Raw genomic sequence first — 19266 nt, 5'->3', positions numbered from 1 at the left:
GGAGCTGCAGGTGGTTGTGCCTGCAGACGGTCAGTGTAAACAAACTGTCTCACGGACCGCCAGAGGATTACCCTGACTGGCCAAATGTGGGTTGTCCACCATTGCTTTAGAGACTCACTTGCTTAGCATACTTTTTTACACCAAGCTTTATAGTTCATGTTCTCAAAATTTTAGGTTTTTTTCTTGTACAAATCTTTGAAAATTCTTCTAAAGGGCTCTACATCAGTGTAAGTGATATTAATGTCCAACTCACAAGAAGTCTAAACTATAGTAACTTGCATGTGCAGGACAGCCTAATGGTTTCTAAAGTAAAGTACACAACTTTTTAAATATCAATTCAAGGAATAACAATCTTTATCTGGTTATTTTTATAAGGCTGAAAGTGATCTACAGAGAGCTTCGATGGATGCAACTCGAACAAGTCGGCAGTTGGAGGAAACCATTGACAATTTTGAGAAACAGAAAATAAAGGACATAAAGGTGTGCATGTAAATATATATAGCGAGAGCGTGAATGAGTTAGGGTAACCAGACAGGAAGTGTGAAAAAGTGGGACAGGGTGAGGGGTAATAGTTGCCTATATAAGACACAGCCCCAAATATCGGGACTGTCCCTATAAAATTGGGACATCTGGTCACCCTATATATAGTTCACATTTAAATTTATGGCATCACTCTTGATATGTCAGAATGATTTTAGTTGCTGTTTGGCAAGTTTAGGCAACACCTCCAGTTCACGTGAGTTGTGCACAAGTACTAATTGGTGCAAATACTGTGATATTCACAACTATTTCAATACCCAAATAACATTACACACAAAAACATCAACTAGTTATTCTTCATTTCATTTGGATACAATATTACCTGTTGCCTTAAAATGTCATTTAGTGTGGGGAAATAGTTTTACTTTGTGTAATGACACATCCACTCCCAGTCTTTATTCAAGCCTAATTTAATGGTGTCCAGTTTGCAAATTAATTCCATCTCCCCATGTTTATTTTTCCCACCTACTGTTCCTCACATGTTCTTGTCAACTGCTGGAAATGGCCCATCTTGATTATCACTACAAAAGGTTATTTTTTCTCTCCTGCTGGTAATAGCTCACTTTAACTGATCACTCTCGTTATAGCGTGTATCGTACCACCCACTGTTTCATGTTCTCTATGTATATAAAATCGTCCTACTGTATTTTCCACTGCATGCATCCAATGAAGTGGGCTGTAGCCCATGAAAGCTTACGCTCAAATAAATTCATTAGTCTTCTTTTTGAGGATGCAGACTAACACGGCTGCTACTCTAATACTTTTGTCATGTAAATTAATATACCTGCACACAAATAAAACCGTTCTCTTTTAATTAATTTTTAGAGCATATTTTCTGAATTTATTACTATTGAAATGTTGTTCCATGGAAAAGCTTTAGAGATTTACACTGCTGCTTACCAAAATATACACAATATTGATGAGAGTGACGATTTAGAGGTAAGACCATTCAACATTCTTTTTTTATTATTTACGGACAAGGACAAGTTGCACACTGGATCTACAAATGTTGACTAAATCAGAAAATGCATAGTACCGATTCTCATTTACACTAAGGCCCCTTTTACACTACTCCAGCTGTGTAAAGGTGCCTTAAAGTGGGTATAGATTCATATACAGATTTTTAAGCCATTGTTATCATCTCATCTAATCCTCTGAATAACACAGGTCATTAGGACTTCCTTAGCTTCTGCTTCAAGTCCAATTGCTGTGGTTGAATGCTAGAGTATTTCTTTTAGAAAAATATCCAATTCTGATTGATTAAAAAATGTCCATTGATGATGAATCCACCACAACCCTTGGTAAATTGTTTCAATGGTTAATTACTCTCACTGTTAAAAATGTGTACCTTATTTCGAGTCTCAATTTGTCTAGCTTCAATTTCCAGCCATTGGATTTTATTATACCTTTGTCTGCTAGATTGAAGAGCCCATTATTTAAATATTTGATCCCCATGTAGATACTGATAGACTGTAACTAAGTCACCCCTTAGCCTTCTATTTTATAAACTAAATAGATTAAGTTCCTTGAGTCTCTTATTAGAAGGCACAATTTCCAATCCTGTAATCATACTTGTGGCTCTTTTCTGAACCATCTTCAATTTTTCAACATCCTTCTTGAAGTGTGGACACCAGAACTGGACATAGTATTCCAGTAGCAGTTGTACCATTGCCAAATTCAGAGGTAATATAACCTCCCTACTCCTACTAGATGTTCCCGTTTGTAAATCCAGAGATTGCATTAGCCCTTCTAGCCACAGCATCACAGTGGGAGCTCAAGTTCATATGATTATCCACTAGGACCCCCCAAGTTTATTTCAGAGTCACTGCGTCTAAGAATAGAGTCCACCATCCTGTAAGTATGATGTACATTCTTTGTATCTATATGGTATGACCTTATATTTGGCTGTATTGAAATGTATATTATTTGCTTGCACCCACCTTAGCAAACAAGTCAGATTATTCTCTATCAGTGAGCTGTCCTCTTCATTATTTACACTCCCTTATCGTGTGTTTTCTGCAAACTTTATCAATAATTTTTCCAAGGTCATTGTAAAAATATATAATGTAGGCCCAAGAACTGATCCCTGCAGGACCTCACTAGAAATGCTTGTTGATGATGGTTCCCCATTCATAATGACATTTGAGACCTATCATTTAGCCAGTTTTTAATCAATTTAACATGTATCATTCCAGTTTCTCAATTAAAATGTCATGTGGTACGAAGTCAAACACCTTACAGAAGTCTGAGTATATTACATCAACACTATTACTTTTATCAACTTAATTTGTAATCTCATCAAAAAATGATCAAGTTAATTTGCCAAGGTGTATCTTCCATAAAACCATGTTGAATGGCATTAATTATATAGCATACTATCTAATAGTCTATTACTATAGATTAAGTATAGATTGAATTATTCTCTCTGTTCCAGAGTTGGTCTCTTTAAATCAAGATTGGGAGGGTAAGATTGTATTGGCACTGTCCAATGCTGTACTTGTGTTAGAGAGCTTCAGTCTCTTGGGCTGTCAATCTGGCATTTATAGCGTGGCACTAAAGTCACTGCTATTTTACCTTGAACAGGTTTTTCGGAGTTCACTGTATCCACCAGACTATCAGTCTCGTTTAGACATAGTCCGTGCAAACTCAAAGTCTCCCCTTCAAAGAACTGGTTCATCAAAATTTTCATCTGGAATAATACAGGTAAGATAGAGAACATGAATGTTAGGTTCAAGGTTCATTTCAGAATATGTGTTAAATTAGAGACGGTATCTCAGGAGCATAGTCTCAGGTGATGTAAATTGTCACTGACTTTAATGGGCCTTTGACAAATTACACCATCTGAGGATGGAGAGGGGTTCATTCCAGATACATTCAGTGAACATTTTAATTTTGTATCTTGTTCCTAGGAATTATAATAACCTTGTTAAAACTGATTAGGATTTGCATACAATAGTAAATACTCTGCTATAAACTATTTTATACAAAAAAGGAACAACTGGTTAGGGACATGTCAGAAACAAAGTTCTTCCAACACTTGGGTGATAGAAGAATAAAATAGATAAAACATTTTTCTCTTCTTAATTTTAGAATACTAACTTTGTAAAATGATTTTGTAGGAAATAAAAACTGGCCGTTGTTGAGTATGAGTTGTGGAGAAGAATTCTGTAGAAACTTTTTTTAATATTTATTTCATTTTAGAAGGGCCAGCTTTATTGCAGTGACTTTTTAGGAAATGTGAACTGACTGTGATAAGAATAAGATACAGAAATTGGGTAGGATACACTTGTCAATATTAATGATTGCAGCAAGAATGCATTCCACTTAAGGATAAATATATCAAGATGGGTAAAATGATCTAGTATGGATGAACAGGGAGATTTCATAGTATATTTTAAAATGTGTCCAATAAATTGAAAAAATATGAAGAGGGAGATGATGATGGAGAAATAAAAAAAAAAAAGTGAAGTCATGCAAAAGTTCTTGACAATATATCTAAAAATATACCATAATAGGGCAAAAAAGGAGAGTAAGAAGAAAAGGTATCTTACAGACAAAACAGTCACAGGTTGTGAGAAATTGAACAACATTTCAAAATCTCTAAAAATGAAATGTTTCAGGGCTGTGATTAGTAGTAAGTGATTAGTAGTAAGCAGGCTAGCAGGCTTTTGGCTCTCATGTTGCATTTTATGGAGCAGTCTAGTAATAGGAGCTTTTTAGAGACACAGTGACATTCTTTGAGTGGCCTCTGCACATTCCCACTCTTGAACTGCATCAACAGTGTAGTTTGGACCAGTGGAACCTTCTACTAAAAGTGCTCATTGGAGCACTCTCATGCTCCATGCCCCTCTCCTTGTGGCTCTGAAGATTTGAGGGCAGGGCTCTAAAAGAGGTGTGGTGTGATGATTGCTTCTGTTCTTTCCAACTATGGTAGCAGATGGACCAGGATACTTGCCAGGTCCTTGCACCCCCAATTCAAAGGAACATATTGTTCCCAGTGTCATCACGTTCTTAGTTTAGCTAGACATTAGTTCTTTTTTTCTTGTCTTCTTTTTTTGATGGGTTTTTGACTAAGAATCTTAATGCCCTGGCACAAGTCCTTGTTTCTAGTATGTTGGAAACAAAGACAAAGAAATCAGGGTTCAAAGGTGGGCTTCGTGCCCTGCTGCTTTTCCTGCTTTGGATACACGTGTTATCTGACCTGTTTGAGAAAATGTCATTCATCTTCTCTTTGCTCTATGTGCAGCACCTTCACCCCTACGTCCAGAAAGGAGTTGCCTTTGCCTCCAGCCTATGTTATTGCAGGAAGCATTAGCACATAAACCTTTCAGTCCTAGAAACCCAGGGATCTGCAAGGACTGGGAGACCAGCCTCAGCTTTGGCCCCCAAGGTGGTCAAAAATTCCAGGAAAGTCCTAGTGTAGGTGTCTGCCTCTTTGACTGGAGTCAAACCTAAGGTACCAGTCACTGTGAATCCATAAGCTCCGAGGTAACACCACTGCTGAAAAAGCTAATTCTCGAAAGCATATATCTAAGGAACTGATATGTCTGGTTCCATGCACTAAATTTCAAAAGTGTCCCTATAAGGCTTCAGCCTTGGAAGTCAGAGCCACAACAAAGAGTGGTTATAGAGGGCCAAGACCAAATTACAGATCTGTACTCTGGTCTGGATCAGAGGCCATTGGTTCTATACTTGAAATTTCATTGTGAGCCTGATGAGGCACCTAATGCTTCTTGTGAGCCACCAAGTTCCTACTGAAGGATCCACTGTTAATAGGGTGACTCAGTAACATGGTGGCGCAGGTATCAAGCCCCTGGAACACCCTCATTCAGATCAGGGGAACCCTTCATGCAGCATTGAATAAGTTATCCTCAATGCTTAAAGGTAAAGAAGTGTAAGATAGTGGGATGCTAATTCTTCCTTCTCCAGAAAAGAAAAGGGAGGTAAATCAGGGTAAATCAGTTTCCCTATCTATACAGATCTCTCCGTAGATCAATGAACCTGCCCCTAGACCCTCTAGTGGTTCCTCAGGGAAATGTCTCACCTTTGACTTTTTGCATACCAAACTGTTGTTGTCACCCTTGGAAACTGCCTCTGATTCAGAATCGGACCATGTCCTGCCTGATACCATTCCTTGCCCTTCTTTTGCTAGGGAAAGGACTAGGGAAATTAGAGTTATCAAGACTCTCAGTTTCAACTCCTCAGACCATAAAATCACCCTTCCTTGGACTAGGAGGTACCACCCTGGGTATTATGGCCATATTCGCCTTCCCCTATGTATTAATCTGAATTTAAAAGGGCTGAAGAAAGGCAGCTTCCAACAGAGCCTTCTCCCAAAAGAGGTCAGGTGACATATCCTGCCCTGATTTGTCACTGTCTGGTACTGAAAGAACAGTTTTCTTTACTTGTCTCAGACATACTGCCTGAAGAGGAACTAAAGGGGCCTATTGAACCTTTGGATGCAGATATGGATCTGGATGATCAAACTTCACTAGATGATAGTGTGGGTGCATCATCTTCCTCCTCTCCAGAAGATATGTTCCAATTTCACAAACACATGAAAAGGCTGGGTACTAATTACCCTGAACATCCTTTAGGAACCTTAGAGTAAACGACACATCTGTTCTTGATATATTGGGTCACCTTCTAGAAGTGAGATACTTTTTGCCAGCTATAATAAACCATCAAAAACTGGCAAGGTATCTGGTTAAACCCAGCACCTGGACAGACAATTTCTAAGAAAGCAGACAAATTATACAGCTGCTTCCTGAGGGATTCTCATTCTCCTGACCCACCCAACTCCAAATTAATTGGTGGTGACAGTTGCCATTCAAAGAGCTAAAGTGCGGGGGTCAAGTCCACTTTGTCCCTTCATTTAGATAGGTAAATTAGATGTTCAGGGGGAAAAGATGTTCTCTTTTGCCACATTGGGCATTAGAGTTGTGAACTATCAGGTGGTAATGTCCACAAGAACTTAGTAGTCTAGTCTCTCCATTGAAATGGAGCCACCGCAGTGGGACTCAGTCTGGTGATGTTCCTGAACCAGCACTTGCTAGTCAGCACTAACAAAGATGTCTTACTCTATCCTTCATTGAATTTTAGACCTCAATCAAATTACATCATTGTGGCCTCTCAGAGTTTAATGCCTAGAGCAGACTGGCACATTCATTCAGAAGGGGCTTTGGGTTTTGTGGATAAGAATACTATCTTTGTAAATTCTCGTACAGATTTTTTTCTGGTTTATGAAATGGGATCTCTGTTTTAATCTTAATGATCAATTAAACAGAAAAAACGTCCTGGTTTGGTCTTCTATCTACGTTTATTTGTTTTTTCTATTTTTCTGCATAAAATCCATTACAAATTATTGGAATCTTCAACAATAACTGTGTATGTATATAATTCTCCTGTTACATCAGATAAGATGTCTTTGCCGCTGTGACAAGGTTAGAAACCTAGCTGAGACACTTTGGGTCAGAACAGGTGACAGAATCAGGACACCTGGCTAATATTTCTAACTTTTCCACTGAGTCAGTATATGATGTTGGGCAAGTCACTTAATTTCACAGGGCCTCTGTTTGTTAGTAAAATCAGGAGTGTACAAGGTTTCTTAGTTTTAATGCTTATTAGGAACTTACAAATCCTTCAGAATTGCTATCTAATGTCAAAGTATTACAACTCTGCTGGTTAAATCTAATTCTAGATATTTCAAGCTCTCCTACATTTCCACTAGCAAAAATCATGAAAAATTGCACTAATCTGTAGCTAACCCTCAGCAGATGTGCATTAAATGGAGTGTTAGCAGAGCTGTATAATACTAAAATTTTCTAGTTATTTTATACTGCTACAGAGATAGTAGAGCTAAGATTTCTATTTATTTTAAATCTGTGTTGCTTATTTACTCTATTGATGGAGGAGTTGGTAGCTATAATTATTGTTAGCCTAACCAGAATCTGAATGACTATGCTTTCTTTATTGGAACATTTAATTCCATGCTAAGGTTATGTCAGATTTTTGTATACTTGAGATTTAGTTGCAGATCCAGGTTGAAATCTGGCCCCATTGAAGTCAATGGAAAAATGGCCACTGACTTCACTGGGAACAGGATTTCACCCTTGTTTCCTAAACCAGGTTTACTGCAGAGTGGCTTTCAACATTTTATATAGAAGAATAATCTTTGGCTTTATTCTGTTTTTGTGCAAGACGACTACCTCACCATGGTTTTACCAGGCAAGGTCATTTAAAACCCTATAATTACACTAGCAATTGCATAGTGATTTAGACTTATTTATTAACCCTCATAATATCCCTGGAAGGTATTGTTGTATTATCCCCATTTTACAGATGGGGAAATTGAGACACATATTAGATACTTAACCTCTCTATGTAGGATACACTGGACCCTCGCTAGAACGCGGGTCCATGCGCAGTACCAGGTTAATGCAGGGACTGCGTTACCATGGATCCCAATTTAAATATTTAAATTTGGGATCCATCGCCGCGACCGCGCTGTATGCGAATCTGCGCTATAGCGATGCGCACTCTAGCGAGGGTCTGCTGTATTTCTAGAGCATCTAAGCATGAAGTACAATAATTTAAAACTTGCAAGAGGGCATCCTCGTAAATTCTTCCAGACTGCAGGAGGACTTCCCGTATTAATTTGATAGTAATTCTTTGTAACTGACTTGCTACAAGGGCATTGGAGGATCTGGAATGAGATCTAAGATTATAACTGGAGAGTTTCTGGATGTTAGTTCTCCGCTCAAATCTCTATGGCATGTCATGTTTTTTAATACCTGCCACAGAATCTTATTTCTTGAGTAATTAACTAACCTTAATTACTTAGGATCATTGCAGGCTATTCCTTCAGTAGATCTCTGCAACTGGGAAAATACAGCAACCAACAGAAAGTAAATAGCAAATTTCTCATTGAGGAAAAATTTAAGGGTTGCTTCTTCAGTCAGTTAGTATTGGTGTCTGCCTCTTAACTTTGTTCAGTGAGTAAATAGATTTTCTGTTAATCTATATTTTCAAAAATTTATAACAGTTGTAAAAATTTGCTCCATGCTAACATAAGATATGCAGTGTCTCAGGTTTATAGCAATTTATATTTTCTTTAATTTGCAAGTTTCAACACTCCCAAGAAAAAGAATTCTGCTAGTTCCTGTGACTCAAATATTTCTTCAGTGTAAAAAAAAATTTTATTTGTTACAGACTTGACATCCATAGAGAGATGTACACAGTTTAAATGTATGAGGTTCGCACATTGTGTGTATTCAAAAAACTATTAAAGAGTCAAATGTAAATTACACACTTTTTTAAATTTGAAATTTAACAGAGCAAAGGTAGAGCAGCAAGTTGTGTATCTTCCAAACAGGTGGTGTGCATACAAATTATCAAATGTGAAGACATGTAGATGCCTCAGTTGAATTCTTAACTTTGAGCACATTGTTAGTAAATGGTTTAGTTGACATATTCATAACAATCCATTTTAATTTATACTAGTTTTATTTTCAAATAACAAAACTGATTTGTGAGATGTTCCCTCTACTGTATCTACTTCAAAAACGTCAAGTTCATACTCAGGCAGCGACAACTCTGAGCTTAAAAATGAGTATCAAATGATATATTCTAGTATTACATTTTAGAAATGTTCTAGTTATATATCATACCCACTATATGAAGGCAGTAAGTGTCAATGGAATTGTAATACATAATGTAAAATAACAAGGGTCAGCTCTTAGTTGTTAATTTGTATAGGTGTACTGACAAACCATGCTGGAGTGCCTTGCTAATGTGTGGAAAAAGTGAACTGTTGCTCTAATATGTCTATCACTCAGGCAGATAGAGAATGCTTCATAACTTGGGAGCAACTGGGTAGCAATAAATAGAAAATTCTTTAAGCTTTTATCTATCATGCAGGAAAGCAACAGTAGATGTCAGAATTGATGTGTTAGGGCTTATCACACAAGTTGTATGACTTTAACTGTACTAGTATTTTTAAAGTTGTGTGACCTTCCTAGTGTGCATACCGTGGTGTTGGTACAAAGGTACTTTATACCAGGATAGCTATTCCCATATGGGATTATGCTGGGGAAAACTATTCTGGACAAAAAAAACCCAACCCCTAACTGAAATAGTACTGGTGCACAAAGTGTGTGTAGAACAGGCCTTAGTCTGCCAAATGGCATGAATACTAGTTTGAACCCACTGTGATCACTTGCTCCTTATAATCTTTATAGTTCATTTTTAAAAAACAGGTTCTGTGTAGAATGGAAATCCAAGTTCTAAGGCTCCCATAAAGGAAAACTTCACTGTAATATGCAATATCCTAATCACTAAGGGCAGGGTCATTAAACATGTTTAAGTGCCAGAAACAGAATAAACCACAATTAAAAACAGGAAACTGCCATTTTGACAGTGTCATGTGGCAGATTAGGACTGAGAACTCAAGTGCCTTTAAGAAAACACTGAAAATCAGATTTCTTAATTATTTATTAACAGGTCCATTATTTTATAACAAATCTTATAAAACTTGTTTTACAATTTTAATAGAGATAAACTTAGTATTATGCACAAATACAAAATTATAAATTGATCTATGCAAGTCCCTAAAGCTGTACTGACAAGACCTGCTACCAGTCACTTTCTTCATATTTATGCTATTGATCACATATTGTGGTTGATGCTTTTCTATTCTTCCTCTTCCATCTTTTCAGTTGATAGCACCAGTTAGTTTTTCATATCATGTTTAGGTCTACACTTCTTTTTCCTACATTTAGATGTTACCTGTTTATTAGTCATCCTATCAAAATCTACACAATATTAAGCTTTTTCTCCTCCTTCATCCTATTTTCCTTACTTTAATATTTCAGTTTTGAGTTCGACTTTGACTATTGTTGAAGGTGTTTCTCCCTTCCTTATTATTCAAAAAAAGTTCTCAAACAATCAGATGTGGTGTTGGGCAATGACCATCTTCCCACAAACTCCAAAACTTCCACAGACTTCAAGTAGTTATGTCAGTAGATTTATGGGAGCCACTCCTTTTCTACTAACTTACTATAGTAATTTTAGCAGCATCTGAGTATAATTCTTTATGGCTTTTACAAAACAGTTTCAGGACAATTTAATAAAAATAATAAGGGGTTTTCTGACAGCTGACACCCTGTTATTTCTCTCCCATATAGAGTCTCCAATGGTTTTCCAAACAGTCTTAATCTTTGGGCAGGTCCACAATATATGGAGAAATTACTCCCATTTCATTACATTCTCTCCAGAATTTGCCTGTCCCTGTACCATAAATTTGTTTAATTTTAAGGGGAACTAAGTACCCAAAATAAATAAATTTGTATAGTTTTCTTTTGTTAATGTGTTGAGGTGTGGGGAATATTGCTGCATATGTTCTCCCATTCCTCAGTTTTGGTGTCTATGTGTACATCAACTATCCATCTTTTCATGAACGTAGTTATTTCCTGTAAGGGCTATTCCACACTAGAATTGCTTCAGTGATTCCAGAAGACTCGAGAAATGCTAACATTGTTACAGTCTTTAAGAGAAGATAAAGTCAGACTGTGGAAACTATCGAGGCATTGCCTTGCTATCTACAGCAAGGAAAATTCTTGCCCATAACTCTTAAACTAATTACTTCCCCTTCCTGAGGAAATATTGCCAGAATCTCAGTGTGATTTTAGACCATCCTGCAGGACAACTGACATGATCTTCATTGTACGCCAAATTCAGGAAAAGTCTCGGGAGAAAAATCAGGACATGGCCTTCATTGATTTGACAAAAGCCTTTGACTTTGTCAGTCACAAAGCCATGTGGAAGGTGTTGGCCAGATTTGGCTGCCTTCCAAAATTTATTAAGGTCCTAAGGCTTCTCCATGATCAGATGACTGCCACGGTTCTCTGTAATGGCCTTGAGATGGAATCTTGCATTATCAAAACTGGGGTTAAGCAAGGATACATTGTTGCCCCAACCCTGTTCACCATCTATTTAGCAGTTATTTTGGTCCTCGTTAAACACCGACGACTCAATGGAGTTGACATTCAATACAAAATGGATGGGCGACTCTTTAATCTTAGACTTTAATCTAAAGTCTTCAGGGCATCCATTACTTATCTTGTATGCTGATGACTGTGTCATCCTCGCGCACGCTGAGAATGACCTTCAGTCCACACTGGATTTTCTTGCACAAGCTTACCAAAGCCTAGGACTCTCACTCAATATTGAGAAGACTAAAGTTCTCTATCAACCTCCGACAGGCCTTGCACATGACCATCGAGGGTCAGACTTTGGAGACAGTTGAGCACTTTTGCTACCTCAGTAGCCAGCTTTCTCAAAACACAAAAATCGACAGTGAGATCCAGCACAGGATCCAGTCTGCAAGTGCTTCCTTTGGGAAATTGCTCCAATGCATTTTCATGGACCGTGACCTACGGCAGGACACCAAGATCCAGGTCTATAATACAACTGTTGTTCCCACACTCCTCTATGGGTGCGAAACTTGGGTGACCTATTGACAGCACCTCAAGAGTCTGGAGAGGTAAGCACCAAAGATGCCTGCAGAAGATCCTTCACATCAAGTGGCAAGATTGCTGCACTAACGCCAGCATCCTCACTGAAGCCAATGTTACCAGCATTGAAGCAATTATCCTCATGCACCAACTTCGCTGGGCTGGACATTGTGTGCGGATACCAGACTCTCGCCTCCCAAAACAAGCCCTCTACTCCATGGTCAGAGATCCCGTGGTGATCAGAGGAACGCTACAAAGACACACTGAAAGCGTATCTTAAGAAAACTGATGTGGACATCACAAGCTGGGAGGAGCAAGCCACCAACCGACCCCAATGGCGCCATGGCCTCCATCAGGCAATGGCCCACTTCGAGGAGAAGCGCCTTGCCCTTGAAGCTGAAAAGAGAGAGAGAAGGAAGGCAAAAGAAAGAACTTTCTCCCAGCAGGCAGCTGGTTTGCCACAAAATGTCTGTACCTACTGCAGGTGGGTTTCAGTTCCACGATTAGACTCCTGAGTCATCTCAGGACCCGTATGTAAATCCGTGATAGAGATCATCCTTGAATCGAGGAATCACCAATCAATCACAGTGGTGCAGCTAGTGTAGATGTTCTGTGCAACTGGAGAGATCTCTCCTGTTGGCATAATAAATCCACTTCTGTGAGAGATGGTAGCTATGTCAACAGGAGAAGCTCTCTGGCTGCCATAGCGCTGTCCATACTGGCGCTTAGGTCGGTGTAACTTGCACTGCTCAGGGGGGTGGCTTTTTCTCATTCCTGAGTGACATACGTGTAACTGACATAAATGCTAGTGTGTACAAGCCCTAAGTAACAGTTAAAGATTATTTTTAAAGAATGAAGGTAAACTTTTGTGTTTCATGGCTGTAGTGAATAGTTCTTCAATTTCCAACAATTTTTTCTTATGTGTGCGTTTTTGTAGGGTGCATTGAAAAATGTCTTAATAGTATATATTGATACACTGAAATTTTGGTGTTTCTTGTGAGTCATATTTCATCAAGTGATCTAAATGTATTTTCTCCAAACAGATGACAGAATTTTGATATACCTGTAATTTCCCAAATGTCTAAACTTCCTAGGTTTTTATGGTGTTAATTTCTATATTGTCTGTCATGGATATTAGAGGTGATAGGTGTGGGTTTAGCCTTCTGAATAAATTATCCCAAGCTTCTATTGTTGTTTTTAATAAAAGAGTGGTTATAAAGCCAATCCTGCCTTTTATCCTGGCCTTTATAACATAGATTGCTTAACCCTGGGGGGTTCTTATTTCTCCAAATGAATTTATTTATTGTGGATGCCGTTGATCTATGAGACTTCCTGGGACTAAAACTGTGAGCCTTTGGAAAAGGAAGCTAATTAAGGATCAGATATTCATTTTAACTACTTGTAGTTTTGTCTTGGAAATTTCATATTTTTACCAAATGTCCAGATGTCTCAATTTTCTTAATCAAAGGAATATAATTAATATTATGCAAGTATTGCATAGAAAAGTATATTTTAGAAAAGTATATTCCTAGATATCTTAATGATGTACTTACCCATTTATATTTGTATTTATCTTGTATATCATACTATAAATCAGAGCCCTCACCTACATCCAGGCACTCTGACTTGGTTATTTTAAATTCTGACTTTCTGCCAAATTTTAAGATTTCCTCTTGCTACTACTAGTGTGTGAGCTGGATTTGTAACACATACCATGACTTCTGCATATAAGGGCGACTTTTATTCCCTGTTTCTTATTGTAATTCCATTTATATTAGGATTATTTGAGTGATTGGGCAAATAAAGCCATTGCTGTGGCAAAAAGAGGTGATAAGGGGCATTCTTGCTTTCTGCTTCTAAAAATGAGGAATGTTTCTGATAATTATCCATTCACTCATATAATAGCATATGGGTTGGAATATAAGAAGTTAATCCAATTTTGAAATTTAGGGCCTAAACCAAATGTATCTGAAGTATCTTTTAAGGAATGCCAGTTTACTCAGTCAAAAACTTTTTCTGCATCTAGTTATTAAAAATAGATGGGACTCATAAGTAGTATCTGCACAGAAGATCAGGTTCAAAACTGCAAACATGATCTGATAGCTGCCTGTCTGGGCTCTGTTAATGTAGCTAGGGTAATAATTATAAATCAGATGGTTTCAAAGGACACTTGGAAATAAAACCTTAACTTTTCAGAAAAGTGCATCAGGGAGAAAAATAACCAGACTTGTTTTAATATTTGCATTGTTTTACTCCTCCAGCACCTCGGTTGGGGGTTTTTTATTTTGTTTTCAGGAATTCCTACTTTGAATGGTTAACTATAGGCATGATCCCCGCTACCATAAAAGAGGGAGAGTCAAGTTTAAGCCCTTATGTCAGTAGCAAGGGGGAATGGACAGCAGAGGCTCTCCGAAGATGGAATAAAATTGGACAGCAGTCACATCAGATATAGGTTATGGTTGGGGAAGCAAAGAAAGGACATATACATTGCACCCCTCCACGATAACTAGTAGCAGGAGGGCAGGGACAAAAATACCATTTCATATGCATGGAAAACTGTGGTGAGAAAGGAGTTCCGATATTGGTGGGAAGAGGGAGGTTGCAGAAAGAATACCAAGACCATACCTTGTGGTGATACTTTCTCAGGAGGAAGACATGAATATTCCTCTGGAGCTTGTCATTGCTGATTCTTGGCTAACTGAAGAGGTTGGATTCTATTTTCCTAATTGTTACAAGGCCTCCACAGACTTCCCTGCACAGCTGGCTTGCGATATCAAGGAAACAAACTTGGATTTCCCACAGCCTGGTCTACACTTAAAAGTTAAGTCGACATAGCTACAGCATGCAGGGGTCTGAAAAAGTCATCCCCCTGAGCGCTGTAGGTATGTCAAACTATGCCCCCAGTGTAGACAGAGCTAGGTTGATGGAAGAATGGTTCCTTCAACCTAGTTACCATCACTTGGGCAAGTGAAGTTCCTACAGCAATGGAAAAACCCCTTCCATCACTGCAGGAAGGATCTACACTTTGGTGCTATGGCACCTTAGTTGTGTCGCTGTAACAGCCATAGCCTAGACATGGCCCACCTAGCTGTGTTGAACTGCTACTAGCTCATTAACTCTGTCCCATAAATGTGTATTTATTTTTCTTTTACTGACACTGGTATCATATGTGCAACATTTTAAAATCAGTCTCTTCAGTTAGCTAGCTGAAGTTTTTATTATGTACTGTGTCTTATGCTTGGTATTATATTCCTTGCTGGAAATTTAGATTTTTTTTTAAAATAATACAACCAGTTCAGTCCTAAAACTGCATGGATGCGGGGTGGGGAAACTTTTTTCCAAAATGTCATGCAAAAAGTATGACTTATGCGTTGGATTCCATTTTTAGCAAATTTCTAACAGTCGGCTAAGAAAAGAGGAGGAAGATGATGAAGAGGAGGAGGAAGATGATGATGAATTGGAAGCTACCAAGGAAGAGAGAGAACTTTGAGAACTGTTCTAAGTTTTTTGTTTTTTTCACATGACAAGAAGGCCTGTCTTTGCTTAACAGCTTTTATATTTTAGATAATGAGAATTTCACTGAGGTCATCCATTAAAATAATTACAACAAGGCAGCAAGAAATTGTCAGCAACATTTAATCCTTGTTTGTTTGATTGACTATTTGTTACTTGAACAGCAAGTCAGTCTTGAACATTGTAACTAAGTGTTCTGAAAATGTATGATTTCAGTGGACAGAAAATGAAAAGCAAATAACATTTCAATAGAAGAATTACACTACAAGATTGAATAGTCTATATAATTTTAGTTAAACTTCATTTTTTGTCTACTATTGCATTCAATATTTAATTGCAGTGTAATATTTAATTATTGCCTAGACAGATAGTGAACACAAGGATCCTTATTTTTACGTCTAGCTGAGCTGTATTTGTCACAGGATTTGGGTATCTGTATACTAGCTTCATTTCACCCACTCCCTCCCAATCTTGGGGCTAGGTTGTAATGCAGCTACTATTGCAGCTTGTGCCTGGCTATCCACAACACCAAAGAGCTGCTGTGGTAGCTGCAAAGCAGAATATAGACGTGATCCTGGCCTTGCCAATGCCCCTATGTCATGGACTAGGGCGCAGGGTAGCATATTGCTATCTTCTACCTTTCTGTTTCTTGGGGATTCCCCCAAACTGGGGAAAGCCTCAACTGGCTAGTTAAAAGAGCTTTATGGGTTTTACACCACTGGAGTGGTGCAAATGGCTTGTATCAGAACCAAGGATCTAGTCCAAGAGCTCTACTTTTTCATACAGCTTCCTTTTTATGTGAAAGTGCCTTCATGATAAAAGAACCATAGTATAAGTATACATCACCTTTTCATACTTGCCTTTTATACCAGTCAATTCAGTTACTGATTCTTACCACTAGAGTAGTTATGGACAGTTGATACAAGATTTCAGTGTATTTTCCTATATAAGTATCTCTTCTTATACACATTCCTGGATCAAATTTATATTCAGTATTATTGTATCGAGTGAAAGTCTGTCTGCCAGATAGTTATTTCAGTATATTATTGATCTTGAACATCAGTATTTACTAATCTTAATCTGCAGTTATTGAAACTATCTATGTACATGATGGAAAAATAAAGGTTTTTAAGGAAAAATGTTTTCTTTGTCATTTGGAATTTTGACACTTATCTGTATCCAGGAATGAGTAACACATAATCTAAATTAGTATCTTAAGTAGGCACTAGCTAAACTAAGTAAAATATAACTGGATTCTCTGGCACGTAAGATTCTCTTTTAGGTACTATGGGGAAACAAAAGAATGCACTGAGGAATAGTTCACAATTTATATTACATGGACAACTGTAATCTTCAAGTGTTGATACTGTAGGATATTATAATACACACTTGTTTTGAGGAAAAACAAGACTTGCGTCAATGTATCACTGGTGAAAATCCAAATGAATCTCTTAAAACGTGTTGTAATTCAGAAAAAATCTGATAGGAACATGTAAAATAGTTTTAGGAATGACATGTTACAGTAAAAGAATAGCCAGGAAACAGTTGAGGAAAAGACTAAACACTCATATGTGGACCTTAGATCATATCCTTTCCATTTCAAATACTAAGTCATCTAATCCATCACCCAAATAGACAAACTAGTTGACAGCTTACTGGGATAGCATAAAAGTGAGTTTTGTGCTGTATTTTTAAAAGGGGTGGGGAATAAAAGAGGCAATTAGGATGTTCCAGACAATCTCCATCTTTGAAGGTGACTAACAGTCAAATTGGCCCAGTCTAGGGAGCATTAGCTAGGTATAGTGAGATTAAATTAAAAGTACAATAGAAGAGGGCACAGTCATGAAGAATCTTAAGAATTGTTGAGCACAGCAGAGGGCTGGATCTGGCCTGTAAGGGCTTTCAATCCGGCCCACAGGATTGCCAGGCCCATGGTGCAGCAGGTTTAAGGCAGGTTCCATGCCTGCCCTGGCCCCGCACCATGCCTGGAAGCAGCCGGCACCACATCCCTGTGGCCCCTGAGGGAGGAGGGGGCAGAGGGCTCTATGTGCTGCCCTCACCTGCAGGCACTGCCCCCGCAGCTCCCACTGGCCGGGAATGGGAAACCGTGGCCAGTGGGAGCTTCGGGGGTGTTACCCACAGGTGAGGGCAACAGCAGAGCTGCCTGCCCTGCCCTGCCCCACCCCCCCAGCTACTGTTGGACATGCTGGCCACTTCCAGGAGCAGTGCGTGGCCAGGCCAGGCTCCCTGCCTTAGCCCCGCTGCATACCACTGCCACTCCGGAGCTGCTCAAGGTAAGTGGTGTCGGGCTGGAGCCCACACCCTGAACCCCTTTTGCACCCACACCCCAAAGCCCTGCTCTGAGTCCCCTCCTGCACCCCAAACCCCTACCCCTTGCCTGAGCCCCTTCCTGCACACTGCACCTCCTCCTGCACCCCAACCCACTGCCCCAGCGCTACATTCATGGCCCTGCATACAATTTTCTCACTCAGATGTGGCCCTTGGACCAAAAGGTTTGTCCACCCCTGTTGTAGCAGCTGAGTGTCAGAAGTCTACCAAGATGTAACTGCATATAAGAGGCATCTGCTTCTGTGTTTTCAGAGTAAGGCCAGAAGGGACCACTGTGGTCATCTAGTCTGCCCTCTTGCATATGACAAGCCGTAGAACTTCCCCAAAATAATTCCTTGAGCATATCTTTTAGAAAAAATATCCAATCTTAATATAAAAGTTGCCAGTGATAGAGAAACCACCATAATCCTTGGTAAATTGTTTCACTGGTTGAACAACTAGCTAGGGATGTAAAGGGTAACGAGAAAACATTTTATAAACATATGAGAAGCAAGAGGAAGACCAAGGACAGGGTAAGCCCATTACTCAATGAGGAAGGAAAGACTAACAAAATACAGGTATGGCCAGTGTTAAATGCCTTTTGGTTCAGTTTTCACCAAAGAAGTTAGCAGTGACTGGACAACTACTAGTGAACAGCAGTGTCAATGGGATAGGAGTTGAGACTAAAATAGGAAACAAGAAGTAAAGAATTACTTAGACAATTCAGATGTCTTCAGGTCAGCAGGGCCTGATGAAATACATTCAAGAATACTTAAGGAAATGCCTGAAGAGATTTCTGAGCCATTAGTGATTATCTTTTAGAACTCATGGAGGACAGGAGAGAGACCCTGAGAACTGGAAAAGGGCAAATATAGTATCTATCTATTAAAAGAGGGAATAAGGACAACCCAGGGAATTAGACCAGTCAGCTTAAATTCAGCACCTGGGAAGATAATGGACCAAATAAATTTGTAAGCAATTAGAAGAAAACATTGTGATCAGTCAACCTGCATTTGTCAAGAACAAATCAACCTAATATCCTCCTTTGGCAGGATACCAAGCCTTGTGGATAAGATGTGATACATCTTGACTTTACTAAGGCTTTTGATACTGTCTCATATAACCTTATAAAGAAACTAGAGAAATAGAGCCTAGATGAAAAAATTAACTGGGGATTGTACAACTGGCTGGAAAACTGTATTCAGTAGTTATCAATGGTTCACAATCAATCTGGATGGATAGATCGAGTGGGGTTGCACAGGGATCTGGCCTGGGTCCAGTTTTATTCAGTATCTTCATAAGTGATTTGGATAATGGCATGGAGTACACTTATAAAGTTTGTGGCCAATACAGAGCTGGGAGGGGGTTATAA

At 38.8% G+C, this 19266-nt stretch overlaps 2 protein-coding genes across 6 annotated transcripts in view; one reads left to right on the top strand and one right to left on the bottom strand.

Annotated features, from left to right (window-relative positions):
- The window catches only part of CIBAR1 (CBY1 interacting BAR domain containing 1), a 33101-nt gene extending 16377 nt beyond the window's left edge, over nt 1–16724 (top strand). For 2 of the 5 annotated variants that reach the window (XM_038392013.2, XM_038392015.2), the window contains 4 exons: nt 376–480; nt 1366–1479; nt 3124–3243; nt 15442–16718. In XM_038392013.2, coding sequence (XP_038247941.1) covers nt 376–480; nt 1366–1479; nt 3124–3243; nt 15442–15543 — 441 coding nt within the window. In that variant the 3' untranslated portion in view covers nt 15544–16718. Of the gene's footprint in view, nt 1–375; nt 481–1365; nt 1480–3123; nt 3244–15441 lie in introns of all 5 variants that reach the window. The other 3 variants (XM_043507616.1, XM_038392014.2, XM_038392016.2) reach the window with 3 other exon arrangements.
- RBM12B (RNA binding motif protein 12B) overlaps nt 1–19266 on the bottom strand; it is a 41562-nt gene that overhangs the window by 5745 nt on the left and 16551 nt on the right. The window contains exon 3 of the transcript XR_006278722.1: nt 3115–3229. The gene's annotated coding sequence lies outside the window, so the exon portion shown is untranslated. The remainder of the gene's footprint in view (nt 1–3114; nt 3230–19266) is intronic.

The sequence above is a fragment of the Dermochelys coriacea genome, chromosome 2 (assembly GCF_009764565.3).
Source record: "Dermochelys coriacea isolate rDerCor1 chromosome 2, rDerCor1.pri.v4, whole genome shotgun sequence".
NCBI lineage: Eukaryota > Metazoa > Chordata > Testudines > Dermochelyidae > Dermochelys > Dermochelys coriacea.
Note: the sequence above shows the minus strand (reverse complement) of the source record. Positions and strands in the feature narration are given on the sequence as shown.